Genomic DNA, 18,905 nt, shown 5'->3' on the forward strand with positions numbered 1-18,905 from the left:
TCAAGTGTGATTGAAGGTGGGGGAGCTGATTGCAAACAGTTACAAGGAAGTTTCTGGGGTGATGAAGATGTTCAGTGTCTTGACTGGGGTGTATGTTACATGAGTATATGCACTCACTGATCCATGCACTTAATAGCTATACATTTCACCCTATGGAAAGTATGCCTCAATTATCAAAAAGATTTAATTAAAATATAATACTGGCATATCTGGAAAACATAACACAAATGGAATATATATTCAATATAAATGTCTGCCTTGTTAAACACTAAATTCATCACTAACTCAGTGACCTTGATTGCCCCTGTCACCTCTAGTTAAACTCACATCCCAACATCTTGGCAGTAGATACTATAATCAGGAGCCAGGCCAACTTAGGTGATACCTCAGGCCCCTCCCAGCTATGCACACAGGCAGAAAACACAACCAATCAAATCAACGGCTGGGAAGAGGAAGGGTGGGGCTTTGTTTCTGGACCTACCAAATATCTCCGTAGCATGGAGTGCGTTTGATACATTCCCCAAATTCACCATCTAAAATCTGAAAGCAAGAAAGAGCTGGAGTTGGCAGCATTGAAAAATCATTAAATACTATCAGCATAGTTTTCTGCTTGAGATGAGCATGAAACCTTGATTGAAATTTCTTCAATAAATCAAATGGAGCAAGGTGATTCTGTAATTACCCATAAATAACACTTCTGCCCTTACATCTTAGACAGAAAACTAGGATTTAAGACCTGCTGGCAATGAGACAAGCCTCAGATGGCATTGTGACACGCATGTGCCAGCCTTAATAGTAAAAGAGCAAGTCTAGATTTGAAGAAAATCATCAAATTTTAAAAAGAGAGAGAGAGAAAAGTATGTCATTGTAAGGGAATATTCTGACACAAAGCAGAACTAGATTGATTTTACTGCCTCCATTCTTGGGTCTAGCCCCTAGAAAGTAAGAAGCACAGAGAAAGGAAGAGAGAAAAATCTAGAGAAGCACATACCCAAGAGAGTTTTTCTGACCCCCGGCCAGATTTTGTGAGCAGGATAACTATGGTGGTTTTCAGTCCCAATGCAAAGGCACTGAACATTTTAATGTATATGTCTCTGTCAGCTCTAATTGCTCATCAGTTTAAAAAATGAATGTTTCTGGGAGCCTCATTGCCTGTTAATGAGATTGTAGGGGCTTAAATGTCACAATTGGAGTGAACTGCATGGATCTTTAGCTTCTAGGTCAGGACCCAGCCACTCCCAATACAGGTAATAGCAAAAAAAAGATTTAGAATCTTAATTTAAAAATATAGTTTTCCTTTATATCAGAGCAAAAAACTCAAATGCCCATTAGTGAATGAATTTACTGTTTGCACTTTCCCTAAGAATATAGACTAAATTATCTTTATAAGGCCAAGTTAGAAGCCCTAACCTATTTATGAAATAAAGTTGTTGAAAATTAAAATGTGAACTCTCTTTCAAGGTCATTGTAGCAGAAGGGTTAGTGCTCAAGTAAAGATGGCCCGCTGCACACAGCTGCCAGCTCCCTGTCTGAAGGCTTGCTCTCTGCTCCCCCTACAGGGCTGGTCACATGAGCTGGGGAATCAACCCCCTGAAGCTGGCCTCAGCCAATGAGCGGATGAGAGGTGAGAGATGGTGGGTAACTACCCTTGCCTCTGGCCATGTAGTCAGGACAACTCTTGGAGTGGGTTCTACACTGCCCCTATTGGCCCCAAGTGGTATTGAGCTACTATTGCCCTGTCCTAATCTCTCATTAACACGTGTCATTAACACACACCATGTTTCTTTCCATTCCCTATCTCAACTTCACTACCCTGTGAGTTCAGTTCAGTTCAGTTCATTTCAATCATTCACTTGTGTCCGACTCCTTTCAATCCCATGAACTGCAGCACACCAGGCCTCCCTGTCCATCACCAACTCCTGAAGTCCACCCAAACCCATGTCCATTGTGTCGGTGATGCCATCCAACCACCTCATCCTCTGTCATTCCCTTCTTCTCCTGCCCTCAATCTTTCCCAGCATCAGGGTCTTTTCAGATGAGTCAGCTCTTCACATCAGGTGGCCAAAGTATTGGAGTTTCAGCTTCAACGTCAGTCCTTCCAATGAACACCCAGGACTGATCTCCTTTAGGATGGACTGGTTGGATCTCCTTGCAGTCCAAGGGACTCTCAAGAGTCTTCTTAACACCACAGTTCAAAAGCATCAATTCTTCGGCGCTCAGCTTTCTTCACCGTCCAACTCTCACATCCATACGTGACCACTGGAAAAACCATAGCCTTGACTAGACTGACCTTTGTTGACAAAGTAACGTCTCTGCTTTTTAGTATGCTATCTAGGTTGGTCATAACTTTCCTTTCAAGGCGTAAGCATCTTTTAATTTCATGGTGGCAATCACCATATGCAGTGAATTTGGAGCCCAGAAAAATAAAGTCAGCCACTGTTTCCACTGTTTCCCCATCTATTTGCCATGAAGTGATAGGACCAGATGCCACGATCTTAGTTTCCTGAATGTTGAGCTTTAAGCCAACTTTTTCACTCTCTTCTTTCACTTTCATCAAGAGGCTCTTTAGTTCTTCTTCACTTTCTGCCGTAAGAGTAGTGTCATCTGCATATCTGAGGTTATTGATATTTCTCTTGACAATCTTGATTCCAGCTTGTGCTTCCTCCAGCCCAGCATTTCGCATGATGTACTCTGCATATAAGTTCAATAAAGCAGGGTGACAATATAAGCGTTGATGTACTTCTTTACCTATTTGGAAACATGTTGTTCCATGTCCAGTTCTAACTATTGCTTCCTGACCTGCATACAGGTTTCTCAAGAGGCAGGTCAGGTGGTCTGGTATTCCCATTTCTTTCAAAATTTTCCACAGTTTATTGTGATCCACACAGTCAAAGGCTTTGGCATAATCAGTAAAGTAGAAATAGATGTTTTTCTGGAACTCTCTGGCTTTTTCAATGATCCAGCGGATGTTGGCAATTTCATCTCTAGTTCCTCTGCCTTTTCTAAAACCAGCTTGAACATCTGGAAGTTCACAGTTCACGTATTGCTGAGGCCTGGCTTGGAGAATTTTGAGTACCTTCTGCACAACCCACATGACTTGCACCCCAACCCTAGCCTCAGGTGTCCACAGAAAGGGAAAGACATCTACTGGCAATCTGGTTAGAGTGGGAGATGGTCTGGTTGTCTGATATTAAGTTCAGAACGATTACAGAGACTATTTTCCCTCTACTATGTGTACAAAGAAAAATGTCCCCACAGTGGTAACCCTACTTAGGAACAGGTGTATGGCATGCCAGTATGAACTCAGTTATTTGTCCCATCTCTCTTGGGATATACTCTCCCATTCCTGTCCCTGTTAGCCTGCCTATCAGGTCTCTGTGCCCGTTTAATCATCCATCAGTGTAGTCCGTGGATTCCTACCTAAGGTCTTTTATTGGCATTTGGGAGTATTTGCAACTCTTTGTGGTCCATGGAATTCAGACTGAAAAGAATCACAGTAGGGTGTTGGAGGTGGATAATGCAGTTCTCCTCACCTTCAGAGAAGAAAAGAGTAACCATTCAAGACCCCAAGAGGTAGGGACAATAGACCATTTGGGGGAACCCTTCCTCACAGTCTTTGGGCAGGGCTGGGTGTGGGCAGAGGACACTGGGCTGGGAGTTTAGAGATGTTTGTGTTATCCCACCTGATCTATGTGACACTGGAAGGTCAATTGGATCATTCCTTGGCATTGGTTCCTTCTTCTCTGAGATGAGAGTAAGTAAACTAAAGAATTCCTCAACTCTTTAATTCCATTCTCTAATTTTCAGTCGTGTCCAACTCTTTGCAACTCCATGACTGTAGCCTACCAGGAATCCCCTGGAGAAGGGAATGGCAACCCATTACAGTATTCTGGGTTGCCATTCCCTTCTCCAGGGGATTTTCCAGACCCAGGGATCGAACTGGGGTCTCCTGCATTGCAGGCAGATTCTTTATTATCTGAACCACCAGGGAAGCCCCTATTCTCTCAGAGTGATGGTAATTTATTATTCAAGTGTGTGTGTGATTAGTCACTCAGTCATGTCCAACTCTTTGCAACCCCATGGACTGTACCCTGCCAGGCTTCTCTGTTCATGGGATTCTCCAAGCAAGAATACTGGAGTGGGTAGCCATTCTCTTCTCCAGGGCCTCTTCCTGACTCAGGGATCAAATCCAGGTCTCCTGTGGATTCTTTACCATCTGAGCCAAAAGTGATGGCACTTGTTAAAAAAATAATAAAATAAAATAAAAAAATAAAAACAGGAGGTTGTGGTTTAGTCGCTATGTCATGTCTAGCTCTCGCAACCCCGTGGACCATTGCCTGCCAGGCTACTCTAGCCATGGGATTTCCCAGGCAAACATACCGGAGTGGATTATTTCCTTCTCCAGGGGATACAGCTGACCCAGGGATTGAACCAGGGTCTCCTTTATTGCAGGCAGATTCTTTACCCAGTGAACCACCAGGGAAGTGGGAAGTGATAATCTCGTAGATTTGAATGTGTCCTAACTGATGATGCATATTGATTTGCAAAAATGTGATTTTTGTAATTCAAAGGCCTCTTAACCTAACTAAACACTTAAAAAATTCCCACAATAGTTTTACTGATGTAACTCAAAAAAAATACCTCTTTAAGCAAGATAAATCCAGAAACTAGGAACATAAATGTAAAGAAAAAAAAAAAAGTTCAAGACTTTAGAAAAGATTGGAGGTTAAATGATAAAGTTAGTTTTTTATTTTGAAAGAAAGCATGTTCTCATCATCGTGTCAGTTGAGAATAGATGTAACTAATGATTTTTGTTTGGGGTAGATCCTTATTCTTTGCTCCCCACCCCAACTCCCCTCCCCCATTCTCTAATGTGGATACAAACATTCTCAGATCTCTTAATTGTTAAGTAAATTGATTTTCAAGTCAGCTATAAAAAATACACCATAGCCTTTACCACTACGCCATTCACATATTTGGTATACTTGGGACTTATTTTTATATGGTAATGAAATAGGGATCTCATTTTATTTTTATCTATAGATATCCAATCATCAAATAAAGTATCTTTTGCAGTGACTTGAAACATCCTACCCTTTGCCCTATGTATCACTCCCCTTTGTACATGGTTCTACTTCTTGACCATTCTGTCCATTGGTCTGTTGGTGTCTTCTCACAGCGTAGGTTTTGATTTGAATGGATATGGTAGCTTGGAAAATGGCTTTCCAAAAGATAGCCATGACTTAATCCCTGAAACTTGTCAATGTTACCTGTTTTGGGGAAAGGGGTCTTTGCTAGCGTGATTCAGGTAAGAATTCTGAGAGGAGGAAATCACCTTGGATTGTCAGGATGAACCCTACGTGCCATCACTGGTGTCCCTAGAAGGCAAAAGAGGAGGCCACGTGACCGTGGAGACGGAGACGTGGAGGCGCTGTCAGGAGTGGGCGTGCGGCCGCCACCAGACGCGGAGATCGGCTTCCCCTGGGGCTGCGCGGGGCAGGGTCCTGGGCCACCGGGACTTCAGACTCGGAGCTGTGACCGGATACACGTCTGTCGTTTGAGGCTGCCAAGTGTGGAGTAATGTGTTATGGCACCAGTAAGACACTAACAGAGTAACTTTGTATATTTATATGGTAAGTTGGCTCCCTAATTATTACTCTTTTTCCAAAATTTCCTGGCTTTTTCTAAATCATTTAGTTTTCCAATGGAATTTTAATTAGTCTGACCAGATTCAACTCAGATTGAAATTTCATTAAATTTATACATTAAATGAGAATGAATCAGTGTTTTTATGAAGTGCATCCTCCTACCCAGGAGTACGATCATTTTCTCAATTATTTTGAAAGATTTCATAGTTTTCTTCATTTCTAATGTATATTTTCTCATTTATTCCTGAATATGTTTTTTCATTATTACACATAATAATTTCTAAGTTGATATTTCAATATGGAGAAAGGCTATATATTGATTTTGTGCATTTATCCAATCCCTCTCCCACCCAAATTTCATGTTCTCTTAAAGAATTTAATAGTTATTTTAGTGGAGTCTCTTTGAATTTTGTAAGGACACAATAATTGATTATTTTATTTACCAGTTTTATTGCATCAATTAGCATTTGCTAAACAGTGTTCAGTTATAATAGTAATAGAAGTTATCCATAACTTTTCTGTATTTTAATGGGATTCATTTCAGGGTTTTACTATCTTTTCTCACTTTTTTTGGCTAGACTGTGCAGCTTGTGGGTTATTAATTCCTGGAACAGGAATTGAACCTTGGTCCCCTGCAGTGAAAATGCTGAGTCCTAACCACAGGACTGCCAGGAAATTTTCAACTGTTCATTTTCATGTTTTTTATTAAGTATATCTTTATCCTGCTTCCTTCTATTTAAATTTTACCTAGAATTTTTAAGGAGAATGAATGCTGAATTTATAAAGTACTTCAGTTTCTTATGGTATAATCATATGGCTTTTCCTCTCTTTAATTTATTGAGGTAAGGAAGTAGGTTGATATATTTCAAAATTTGAAATTTCCTTGAATTCTTTGAATAAGATTTCTTTGAATGCCACATTTGAGTGTGGCATTGTTATTCTACTTGACTGAAATTTTTGGCTGACACTTTAGAAAATTGACTCAGAGCTTTATTTTTTGTATAAGCCTTATTAGATGTTGTATTGAGTTTATGTAATTTTAATAAAACAAATATATATCTATCTGTCATTTAAATGCCATCTCCAATCACTTCAATTGCTGAGAAATTCCTATATTTTTAAAAGTTAGATTAAATTGACTATCAAACTATCTGAGCTTAGTGATTTTTTAAAATGGTAGATATGTAATTATTTTAACATCAACTTACTGGTTATTGCCTAACCAGATATTTTAATTCTTGTTGAGCCCATTTTACTTGATTATATTATCAAAGTAATAAAATTTTTATACTATATCTATATATGCGATTTTCAAATAAAAATTTAAGTCTCTCATGGTTCTGCAGTTTTTCTTCTTCATGCAACACACTGAACATTTCTTCCTTTTTTTCACCAGTCATGCTTGTCACTCAATCTCATTCATCTCTTCAGTGAAACTGCTTTTGTTTGATGTTTCCTTCCTATTGTGCTTTTTCTATTCTATTTTTTTTTTTTTTGAGAATTTACAATTGCATCTTTCCTTATTTTGATTTACCATGTTTGTCCTAATATCTTCATTTGAAAAATTAAGTTCATGTTTTATAGTCTTTTATACATAGTAAAGCAATAAAGACATATTTTTGCATAATATATTCTTAGCTACATCCCATAATTTTTGTACAAAGTGTTCTTTTTATTTCACTCTCTCCCTAGTACTTTAAGTCCTGTGTGAATTCAGCTGAATCTTCTCACAGATGTGATAATTATTAGAAGAATGCTTTGAGCTTTCCTGTAGTTAATGTCCTTTCTGGCCTTCTTATTGCTGATTTCTAGCTTAACCGAGTCGAATCAGAGAATGTGGTCTATAACAATCTCTCCTTGTATTATTTTAATACAATTTTCAACGTGGCTAAGTACATGATCAATACTATTAGTTGCTCCATCAAAACAGGGAAGAATGTATACTTTCTAGTTTACAAAGAGAAAGGCCTTATCCATTTGGTAACATGTTTCTAGTAAGTTGAGTTTAATGATCCTGTTCTTCAGTACATTGTTTATTTGTTATTTATTTGATATTTGGAATTCAGAAAGCTACTTATCAATTATCAACAGCTATATTAGTACTTTTCCAAAGTTTCCTTAAACTTATAGTGTGCTTTTTGTTTTCATTTATTTTTTTATTTGTATATGGCAGATGAGATATTTAATTCATACAATTTTGTAACTATTATATCTTCTTTGTTGAATAAAACTTTAACCATTATTTATTCTTCCTTTACCTGTTTGATATTTTGCTCTTGTATGTCATTTTGTCTGGGGTTAATAGTCTCAATTTTGCTTCATTTTGATTTGATTCCCTGGTATATGTTTGATAAACTCTTTATGATGCATATTTTACCATCACTTCAATCTGATCATCTACTCTGAAAGAAGAATTCAGCTGATTTATGTTTATTTTGATAACTGATGTATGGTTTGTGTCCAGACTACTTTATGTTTGCTCTCTGTTATGCTGTTTTCCTTTTTCCTTGTGATTATAAATATGGAAAAGCAAGAGCCATTACTGGTCTTGCACTTCTGTACTTTGCACATTCCCTATCTTGAGATCCATGTTGTGAATCAATTCTAATTTGTTAAACTGTGTCCTTGAATACTTTCCTCAAGGTTCAGAAAGCTTTATTCTCTAGATATACTCTCTGAGTCTTTGGAACTCTGAAAATTGATGCTATTTCCAGTCCTGGAATATGATATTACAGCTGGGTATAGGGTTAGAGAACCCTCCAAATTGCTTATTAATGAGACGTGCAGTGCTGACCTATCCAAGTAGCATCCCAGCCCACTGGTGCTTCTTTTCTAGGCTTACAAGGGTCACAAGTTCAAAGAATCCCTCTAAGAGGCACAGTCCCAGATAAGTAGGTGCATCCTTCTCCAAGGCCCTCATGGATGAGTCTACCGGGGTTGCAGCAAAACCTATAGACTTCAGTCTAGGCCTCCGGAAGAAGCCAGCCAGTTCTGTGTGGGTCCCTTAGCTTCTGCTGCCACTGGCTCCCCTGTAAAGCTCAGAAACAATGTGTCCTCAGGGATTTTCCTCTGACTCTCAGCCTATTTTGTTTTTACAAAAAGGAAGCAGAAGGGGTGGAAGTACAGAGAGGCAGTCTGGCACGTGGCCCCAGGATACCATATTGCCTATGTATTGGGTTGGCCAGAAAATTTGTTTGGATTTTGCTGTAAGATGATGTTGCAGAAAAACCCAAACAAACTTTTTGGCCAGTCCAATACTTCATATTTCTATGACTTGTACACATTTTCTCATTTTATCTTCCCAACAACCTGCAATATAGAGAGGGGGTGGACTGCGATCCCGATTTACAGAGGAGAGCACAGAGGCTCAGGAAGTGGTCTACTTCTCCAAGGTCACATGGCTAGTGAGTTACTAGGACAAAATAGAACAAGGGTTCAAGCGTTCTGACATCTACTCCAGTAATTTTCTTACCCTAAGAGTTTTTCAAAAATGCAGCTTGCTTTTGCTTGGTTCCAAAATGCATTAAACAGGATATACCACCTGACATGGGGGGTGGGGGGGCAGATCTCTCTCCTGTTAACTTAGCAGCCAAAAAGCTAAAAGTATTCTCAGGTATTCAACAGTTGTTCCTCTTTTTAGTCCTCTTTTTACATTTTTTCTTCATATTCTATGTTCCTACTCAGACAGGTGTTCAGTTATGGGTGCAAACCAGTGAAGGGTTTGAGAGTCCACAGGATTCTCTTTGAATCATGGCTGATTTCTGGATCAAAGAGGATTATGGACAATGATCTCCTGGCACCAGTGGTAAAGAAAGAACCTGCCTACCAATGCAGGAGACGAAAGAGATGCAGGTTCTATCCCTGGACCAGGAAGATTCCCTGGAGAAGGAATGGCCACCCACTCCAGTATTCTTGCCTGAAAAATTCCATGGACAGAGGAGCTTGGCGGGCTATAGTCCATGGGGTTGCAAAGAGTTGGACACGACTGAGCATGCACCTTTTTGTCACTCACAGTTATCATTCACAAGATTTGTCTCAAAACTTACTCTTTCTTAAGAATCACAAGGAAGGGGAACATCGCAGCACATGAGAGAGAGCTGGCCTTACTTCACAATCTAAGCTTTCAGCACAAACATTGTAAGGATGTTGAGGAATAGGTACACACTCACTAAATTCTCCTTATGGCAGAGGACATCTAATATTTTATAAAATCCAAATTCTTGATACTTATGTAGAAAAGTTAAAGAAAAGTGGGTCTGAATCAGTGCAAGTGTGCTAAGTCGCTTGAGTCATGTCCAACTCTTGCGACCCTATGGACTGTAGCCCACCAGCCTCCTCTGTCCATGGGCTTCTCCAGGAAAGCATACTGGGGTGGGTTGCCATGCCCTCCTCCAGGGGATCTTTCCTATTCAAGGATTGAACCTGCCTCTCCTTCAGCTCCTGCCCTGCTGTCAGATTCCTTACCACTGAGCCACCAGGAAAGAGCTCAAATCAGTGGGTTAGAGCTTCTCAGACTTGCCTGTGTATCAGGATTCCCTGGGGGCTTGCTGACACACAGATTTCTGGACCCCATTCCCAGAGATTAAACCCCTCTGGAGCTGCTTGAGGTTCTGCACTTTGGGTGAAAATCCCAAGTGGTGTTCATGCTGCCACTAGACTGACCATCCTGTGAGGACCACTGGCCAGCCTGGAGTGGGGTGTGAATGACTGAAGTTCATCTTCCAAGGCCATTCTTTCATAGCCCTGTTCTGTCCCATCTCCAAGCCCTGAAATATTTCTAGTGTTTTCTAGCCCTTAACAATTCCTGGCTGAAGTCAGAGTTGCTAAATGTAACTCCATTTTTTCAGAGCGATTTCTTTTAATAGGGTATAGGAATTCCAAAAACCTCATAAACCAACACAAGAGACTCTAGAGAAACATTGGCATACATGGTCATTTGCAAATGTTGGTCACTCATGCTCAGGGCAACCCAAATTGCTTGGTGAAGATAGCTATACAGCTCCAACTGAGTCCTGTTTGTTTCAGGAGGCCTCAGCATACTTGGAGACAGCAAGTGGGGTGTGTGTGTGCGTGTGTGTGTGTGTGTGTGTGTGTGTGTGTGTGTGTGTGTGCACTCAGCCACTCAGTTGTGTCTGACTCTTTGCAACCCCATGGACTGCCAGACTCCTCTGTCCATGGAATTGTCCAGGCAAGAATACTGGAGTGGGTTGCCATTTCCTTCTCCAGGGAATCTTCCCATCCCAGGGATTGCATCCATGTCTCTTGTGCCTTCTGCATTGGCAGGTGGATTCTTTACCACTGAGCCGCCTAGGAAGCCCAGAAAGGCAGATGGAGGGGGATAATTTTTTTTTCTTAAAGCTGGATCTTCTTGGAAGCACACTTTCAGGTGTTGTCAGTGATAGAATTGATCATGCATGTTTCATAAAAATAGAAGAGAAACTATTTCGGTGTGGGGATGGGGATAAGGGTTGGAGAGGAAAATAGGAAAGTACAAATATTAGAAAGAACACTCAATGCATTGCCCACAAAATGCCGCAAAAAAAATCCAAACACTCTACGAAGCATCTGTGAAAACCTCAGCAGGATATCTCTTTTTTTTCCATAGAGTGAAGGGGCTGAAAAAGTTGAGATATGTGGCATCATTGAGAGGATGGGAGTAACAAAAATAACCAAAATCACAACAACCCTGAGGGAGTCAAACATTGGCTTGATCTTTTAGCAGGCAGATATCAAGTCTTAAAATGCAAAGCTCTGTAAAAGCCAGCTGCATCATTTACATTGAATGACCCAGAGAAAAGCTACAGAGCCCAGATCCCTTGGGATACACCTGGGTTTGATTTCAACAGTCAAGAACTCCCAAAAGAGGTCAAGGGTCAGAGGTCATTTAGGAGATATGTGGCCCCATTTATTCATAATCAGAACTCTTTTTTGTTTATGTTTACTTGTATCATTTCTTTTTAGATTTCAGCCATTATTTAAAAATCTAATTCTAGAAACTAAATCATACTAATAGAAACAAAAGTAATATACTCAAAACTCATCTACTTCTTTAAGGACATTTTCAAATCTCTACCTTCTTGAGGTTATTGGCAGCAATGGGATCTGTGTGGTGGATCTTAGCTCTCGGCTCCTTGACCTCAGGCTGGTAGCTTGAAATCAGTCATGGTGGGAGTATTTATACCAGGATATTCAGCAAATGCTACAAATCAAGGCCTTTCCCCCCAGAGAGCCAGTTGTTAAACACTGACCAGCACAGCATTGGGATAAAGTTTTTCTTCCAGATAATTGCAAGCAGCATAATTTTAACCACAGGCCCAAAGCAAACACAGGCCTGGACACAGCTGGGAAAAACCTTGCAGAGCAGACAGATCAGCCAAGACAACTTGAGGATGACGACAAGGCCAGCAGGGCTGGACGTCACTCGGAGCAACCTCCTCACCCGTGCTGGCCAGACGGCCCGCAGGCCCTGTGGCTGATCCCTTTGAAGGGGAGGGATTCGGTCCTCAGAGCTTGCTCGGCCTCCCAAAGACACACAACCCAGAGCAGCCTGCAGCAGCCCCTCAGCACTGGTCACTAGGGGAGAAAGAAGTCCAGATGATCATTAAGGGAAATAAACCAGCATTAAATTTCTGTTAGATTTCTGAAAAACCCTGTCTCCTCACAACCTCACCACCGCAGTCAGCATCTGGAGAAACTGGCCTCCTGAGGTGGGCTGGGAGGCAACTGAGAGGGCTCGTCTCTCCTAGCATCTGTCAGGAGTTTCTCAGCCCCTGGAGGCATCTGGTCTCACCCATGAGTCCGTCTTGACCAACACAGGCAGAAAACCACATCCTTCAGCTGGTCTAATCACACACTCTCTCCGGGACTTGCTCAGATGCATCTCCACCTGGTCCCTGCCGCGTTTACTCTGACTTGACATCAAGTGCTCCTAATTCCCTTGGCTTTCACTCTGTCTCTGCATCTCTGTTGGGTCTGGAGCATTGAGCAGTGGCCTGCCATGTGTGGCCCTGATGATGTATCATTCTCAGCTTCCAGCTGGTCCTCCATCCAACTGTACAGACATAACACCCGGAGATTTGCAGCAGCACGGCCCGCTCACTAGATGCAAACCCCTTGGATTCTGAGGCCACCCAGCCTGTATTTGGTATCCCCATTTGGACAAGATAAATTGGACCTTGGGTCACCCTTCCAGAAGAAGAGAGGCAGCTCCTTGCAGGGCTTTTCTTGGCCAGGGTGATAGAGCTGGCTCCAGAGAGACTGTCTGCATATTTATCCTGGAGAGAACCTCCATGTTAGACTTAAATTTCTGAGACTAAGTGAATTTTATTTCTAAGCGTAAAAACCAGACTCCCAGAACAAAGAAGGCTATATTCATTTTAATTCAGTTATGAGAGTTGGCAATTTTGGTTGGTTTGGAACTTATTTTTTTGAAGACCTGGTCTCTTTGTGTCTTTGTTTATTTCTCTGCAGTCACCTATATTAAGGTGTAAATTACATACAATAAAATTTACCTTTTTGGCATACAGTTCTATGAGTATTAACAAATACATACAATCCTGTAACTACCACCAAAATCAAGACATAGAGCAGCTTCATCTCAACAAACATGTCCCCATGTCCCTTGTAATCAAGCCCTACACTACTCACAGGAAATCATCAATCCAGTTTCTATCCCTATGGTTCTGCCTTTTCCAGAATATCATATAAATGGAAACATATAGTACCTTTCCTTCTTAGTCTGACATCTTTCACTTGCAATAATGCATGTAAGAGTGAAATTTTCCATTTCACTTTTTCATAGTCTAGCTAACAACTCCAGGGCACTGTGTCAAGGCTATTCTAAGGTATGTTCCGGAAATGATGGGGACAAGCACAAACATTGCCAACAGGTCACAGGAGTCTTCTCAGAGGAAGAAAACTGCGACTCAGGACAACAAAGAAGTCAAACACAGGCTCCTGAGGTAAAGAATGAACATTCAGGCAAAGGAATCAATTCCCAAGGCGGAGGAGACATTAAAGCAGAGCTTCCAGACCTCCCTGGTGGTCCAGTGGCTAAGACTTTGCTTTGCAATGCAGGGAGTGCAGGTTCAATCCCTGCTCAGGGAGCTGAGATCCGACATGCCTTGTGGCCAAAAAGCCAAAAAACATAAAGCAGAAGCAATATGCTAACAAATTCAATAAAGACTTTTAAAATGATCCACATCAAAAAAAAAAAAAAAAATCTCTGATAAGCAAAAATACAAAGAGCTTCCTCCCTAAAAAGAGAAGCTATTGAACAGCAAAGGGTCCCATACTAGACCAGGGAAAACATAAGTCTGCAACTCTAAGACAGAAGTGAAAAGGATGCACGCTTCTAACCGGCCAGGACTCCAACTTGGTTCCCACAAACATCCCTCCATTGCTAGGACAGTGACAAAGGAGCAGAAACTTTGCGAATTGGAAATCCATCAGCTGAAGAAACAAATTCTACAGCAAACCTCACCTTGAGTTGAGAGTTTGAAGAAGTAAGACAGGGGACCAGAGAAGAGCTCTGAGTTCCAGTTCTGAAATTTTCCCTGACACGTAAATGTGAGAAAATCAAGTATCTTGTAAGGGGACTGTATATCCATTAGCTTTCCCATAGCAATGTTAACATGACAAAATTGAAAAAAATAATCTGCAGAGTTTTGACCAAGTGTCTCTGCGTAGCAGATCAGCTCCGTGGCCAACCAATGGCTTTATCCTGGGCGAGTCTCTTGACTTTTCTGGTCCTTTCCTCGTTTCTGTTACCAAAAAAGAGAGGAAAGGAATGAAGCTGGATCAAACCATTTCATAAATTCCTCCCAGCTCTTCTATTTTCTAATTGTGTAAATGACGTCAAAAACATCGGGCTTAAGGAAACTTGCCGCCCTCTCAGAAACGGGCCTGGAATAAAGGCGCCATTCATGGTCCCAGAGGTCAGGGAACACAACGAGGCTTTTTGTGCAGTGGTGGGTGGAAGGGTAGAGAGAGAGTCTGGGAGCACTGGTGTTCTCTCTGTCCACTGATCAGGGAGTCACTAAAACTATGGTAGCAATAGTGAAAGTAGAAAAGAAAAGAGAAAATAGAGCACCCGCGGAGTCCAGTAATCTCCTTGTAACTCTACCAGGTACAACAGAACGAGCTCCGGAGGCCACTGTCCTGACCGAACTGTCTTTAGTAGAGGGCAGACTCCAGGCCGCATTCTCAGCAGCTCAGACATTGTTGTAGCCAGCTGCCATGGTCTTGGACTACTGGAAACACTATCATAAATGAGGCTGGAACCACGGGTCTTGGGCTCCAGAAGAAACAGGACTGCTCCCAAAGGGAAGATCATTTCCCAATTCCCTCCTTTTATCACTGCCTCTCTGCAAGCCTTCCCCCTCCAGCCCCTGCCCTGTGTCTGTCCCCACCCTACAGTTACAGCACAATCCCAGGAGGACCCCTCCCTCCCTGAGGGTGGAACAGGGCCTCCTTCCAGCTCCCTTTGTGTAGAGGCGGTGCCCTGATGCATCAGGAAATCCAGGCTGTGGTCCTACCATGAGCCCTGGATTCCTAGAATGCCAGGGCCACAGGGACCCAGAACAAACTACGCCCACTGGTGTTCAACCTGTTTTTAAAGTAGAGCAAAGCCTCTTGTCATGTAAACCTTGCAAGGAAAACCAAAGTGAAAAATTGACAAAAGCAGCAGAAATGGGGCCTTGTGAGGGTGGGGGGATTCCTAATATGCTCAGTCCCTTACCTGCAACACACATACATGTGTGCTTGACTGTACACACACACCCACAGAGACTCAAGCGCTGCTAGGGAAACAATTTTTTAAAAAGTCTTCTCCCAATCCGGAAATCCTCCCCGCAAAGTCAGTTATTACTGTAAAAACTCCGCGACAAGACAAAGGGGCGCCGGAGTATCAAAAGGTTTTATTGGACAATCGCTCCCGGGCAGAGCTCCCACGCGCGAGCGAGGAAAAAACGGGAGTCTGCAATCTGCAAGGAGGCTTGGCAACACCTATATACTCCAGCAGATAAGGAAGTGGTGGGACCGAGGTGCTGATTGGCCCTCTAGGTCCCGCGTCTGTTTTTTGATTGGCCGGAGTCTTGGCGCCTTCGCATCCATCAGTCTGCCTGGTAACGGGCTGTTGATTGGTGGATATCTGTCCCTGTCAGTCTGCCTGGCAACGGGCTGTTGATTGGTGGATGTCTGTCCCTGTCAGTCTGCCTGGCAGTGGGCTTATCTGAGACCTTTGGGCGGGGGGCGGTTTTTCTGTCAGCATTTTCTTGGTTGCGCCTTTCCGCCTGCGATCAGCATGACCTTTCATCCCGGCCTTTTTGGTATAGGACAAGGGGCGACGTTTGTCTCCTGGCTACTTCCTGCTGGACAGGGGCGACGTGGGGGTCAGGGCCGGTCGGGACGAAAGGTCAGCTTATGTGGGATTGTGAGGTAGGTCTATGTCTTCTTGATTGAGTTGAGTGTAAGCTGTTAGTATCATGGCCCATCCGGTCACGGCCTGTGCTTTTTCGTGGACTCTGCGAAAAATAAATTGGAGGAGGCAGGGGCCTATGGTGAGGCTCATGACCAGCAGGAGTGTAGGGCCTAGAAAGGGCAAGAGGTATGGGAGTAAACCATTGAGTCCAGTCCAGAAGGGGCTTTCCTGGAGCTGTCTGCACCTTTGTTCCAGGTCGTCCTGTAGTTCTTTAATCTTAGTCCAGACTGTTCCGGAGCGGTTGGCATAGAAACAGCATCTTTCCTGTAAGAAAAGGCATATGCCGCCCTCTCGGGCGGTGAGGAGGTCTAGCCCACGTCTATTTTGGAGGACAACTTCTGCTAGAGAATCTATTTGCCCCTGATGTTCTAACATGGTGTCAGCCACATGTTGGACATCTGATATGATCTGCTGGGAGAGCTTGGCGTATGTGTGCTGTGAGAGGCCGATCCCTGCTGCCCCTGCCGCTAAGCTGGTGGATAAGCCCAGTCCCACCAGCAGGGGTACCATTTGGATGGCTCGCTTCTTTTTCCCGGCCACATGGTCTAGTGTGGGTATGGGGACTGGTTCTTTTCCTGATATCAGGTCAATGTCTGGGAGCAGGACTGTGAGTACACAGGTTCCAGTCCAGTTTGTAGGGAGGAAAGTATAGGCCAGGTTTCCTCCACAGACAAAGACCAGGGGATGAGGGGCGCATATTGAGGTGGTGATGTTCTGTATTGTGGTGCAGCTGGCAAAGTCTCCCACCCCCACGTCTAGAGCTGTCTCGTTGTCTGTTATTTGGCCTCGTAGGCAGTATCCTATTGAGGCTTCTATCGGTTGTACCCGCAAGGGTGGTGTCACTTTACACGCTGCTGGGTCTACGGAGGTGTTGACCGGTTGGGAGAGGTTGACCGGCACAGCTAGCGGGCGAGGGGTACCTACAGCTAGGCATATCCAGCAATCTTGGGCCCATTCAGGGCTAGACTGATTTAGGGTGTTCCATGTTAGCTGTATTAAGTTTGTTGTTGCTGGGTCTAGTTGTAGACGGCCCCGCCGGTCAGGCAGGGCCAGGGGATGGTAATGGACTTTTGGGAAGTAGTGGTCTATTACTTCTTGGAGTTTTTGTTGGACTTGTTCCCTTCGTGTCATATCCTGGACCCCTCCTCCATCTGAGATGTGTATGGGTGCCTTTAGGTTCCAGCAGACCTCTTTACCTGCCTTATTTGGGCACACAGGTGAGGAAGTGCCTGGGCCCGATGTACCTGGGAAGTGTCCTGTTTGTGTTGCAGTCCAATAAGTCTTATTTTTTGGGCCCCTGCATTGGTGTGCCTGTTCCTTAAGGTAGCATAGAGAGTGGAGAGTTTCCTGGTATTCTAAGCAAGAGCAGTTCTTGAGCTGACCTGGGGGCAGGGGTTCTGGGGTCTGGATGGCGTTAACGCATTGCCATGAATTGGCTTTTCCAATGCGTGAGTATCCATTTGAAGAGGGCTCATATCCCAACCCTATAAAGTTGTAAGCCATTTTATCCCCGCAGTTGACTGATTGGACGTGTCTGACCATTCCCTCGGGATATTGGGAGAGAGTCCCCCCGGCGCAGTCGCAAGGCTTTCCCATTTGCCTGGCCAGGATTTGCCTTGCCTTATCCGGGTCATCAAATCCCCCGTAGGTCTGACCAAGGAGAACAAGCAATAGGAGGGTGCCCGTCATTCTTTGGCCTCTGGTGGGAAGGGGGTCCAGGAGATTTTTAGCTTTGTGGGCCCCGTTAGAAAAGACTGGTATGTGTGTCCTGGCGAAGCCTCTGGACCCAAGTCTAAGCCTGGATCTCTTTCTGGAAGGCCGGCAGGGGGCTCGTTTGAGCCTGGTCACGTGGTACCAGGGTTCGAGGCCTGAGAGCTTGGCTACAGTGGGGGTGGTCAGGACTACTGTGTAAGGATCCGTCCAACGAGGTTGGAGGGGCCCAGGAGACAGGGTCCTGAGTAGCACCTGGTCCCCGGGCGACAGCGGTCTGATGGAGCCGTCACCGTCTCCAGGCTGTGGCAGGACCCGATCTGCGTGTTCCCTGAGTAAGGCGCGCAGGCGGGTGAAGAGGGGCAGCTAATTGGCCAGGGGAGGTGGTTTTTCTGGGGGCAGATGGGTCAGCAGGTAGGGCCTGCCGTACAGCAGTTCGAAGGGGGTCAAACCTGTCTTTGAGTGCGGTGTTGTGCGGATGTGGGTGAGAGCCAAGGGGAGGCAGTCGACCCAGGAGAGCCGCACTTCTGAGGCGAGCTTGGCGAGGTGGGCCTTGAGGACCCCGTTGGCCCGTTCTACCTTACCCGATGACTGGGGTCGGTACGGGATGTGAAGATGCCAGGTGATGTTGAGGGCTGCAGCTACCTGCTGGGTTATCTGCGAAACAAAAGCAGGTCTGTTATCGGATTGGAGGGAGCTAGGGAGTCTGAACCGGGGGATGATGTATTTGACCAGCATTTCGGACACTATTGCGGCCGTTTTGCAGGAGGTGGGGAAGGCCTCGACCCATCCTGAGAATGTGTCCACGAGTACCAGCAGATAACGATAAGCCCGGTGTCTGGGCACGTGAGTGAAGTCCACCTGCCAATCTTGACCGGGCAGATGTCCTCTCAGCTGGTGGGTTTCCTGGAGGGGGGGGCTGGAGCCCTCCTTGAGGAGAGGTCGTTGCGCAGCTCAGACAGGAGCGATGTACGGTCTGGATGGCCTGTCTAAGGTGAAGAGGAGAGAAGAGCGGGCTAAGGAAAGTTAAGAGAGCTCGCGGTTCAATATGGAGGGTGTCATGGATC

General features: G+C 44.1%; 1 protein-coding gene across 1 annotated transcript; it reads right to left on the minus strand.

Annotated features, from left to right (window-relative positions):
* Window positions 1-7,885: 7,885 nt before the first annotated feature.
* Window positions 7,886-18,194, minus strand: LOC122448869 (syncytin-1-like). Its single transcript, XM_043480534.1, has 3 exons — window positions 16,025-18,194; window positions 15,239-15,243; window positions 7,886-7,896 (listed from the first exon to the last, which is right to left on the minus strand). Exon 1 carries the CDS (start codon window positions 17,815-17,817, stop codon window positions 16,069-16,071), a length of 1,749 nt encoding a protein of 582 aa, XP_043336469.1. The 5' UTR covers window positions 17,818-18,194; the 3' UTR covers window positions 7,886-7,896; window positions 15,239-15,243; window positions 16,025-16,068.
* Window positions 18,195-18,905: the final 711 nt, after the last annotated feature.

The sequence above is a fragment of the Cervus canadensis genome, chromosome 10, assembly GCF_019320065.1.
Source record: "Cervus canadensis isolate Bull #8, Minnesota chromosome 10, ASM1932006v1, whole genome shotgun sequence".
NCBI classification, from domain to species: domain Eukaryota; kingdom Metazoa; phylum Chordata; class Mammalia; order Artiodactyla; family Cervidae; genus Cervus; species Cervus canadensis.

Bases quoted from the DNA above. Each gene is read 5' to 3' on its own strand.
- LOC122448869 (XM_043480534.1), bottom strand. From the start codon at position 17,817: ATGACGGGCACCCTCCTATTGCTTGTTCTCCTTGGTCAGACCTACGGG.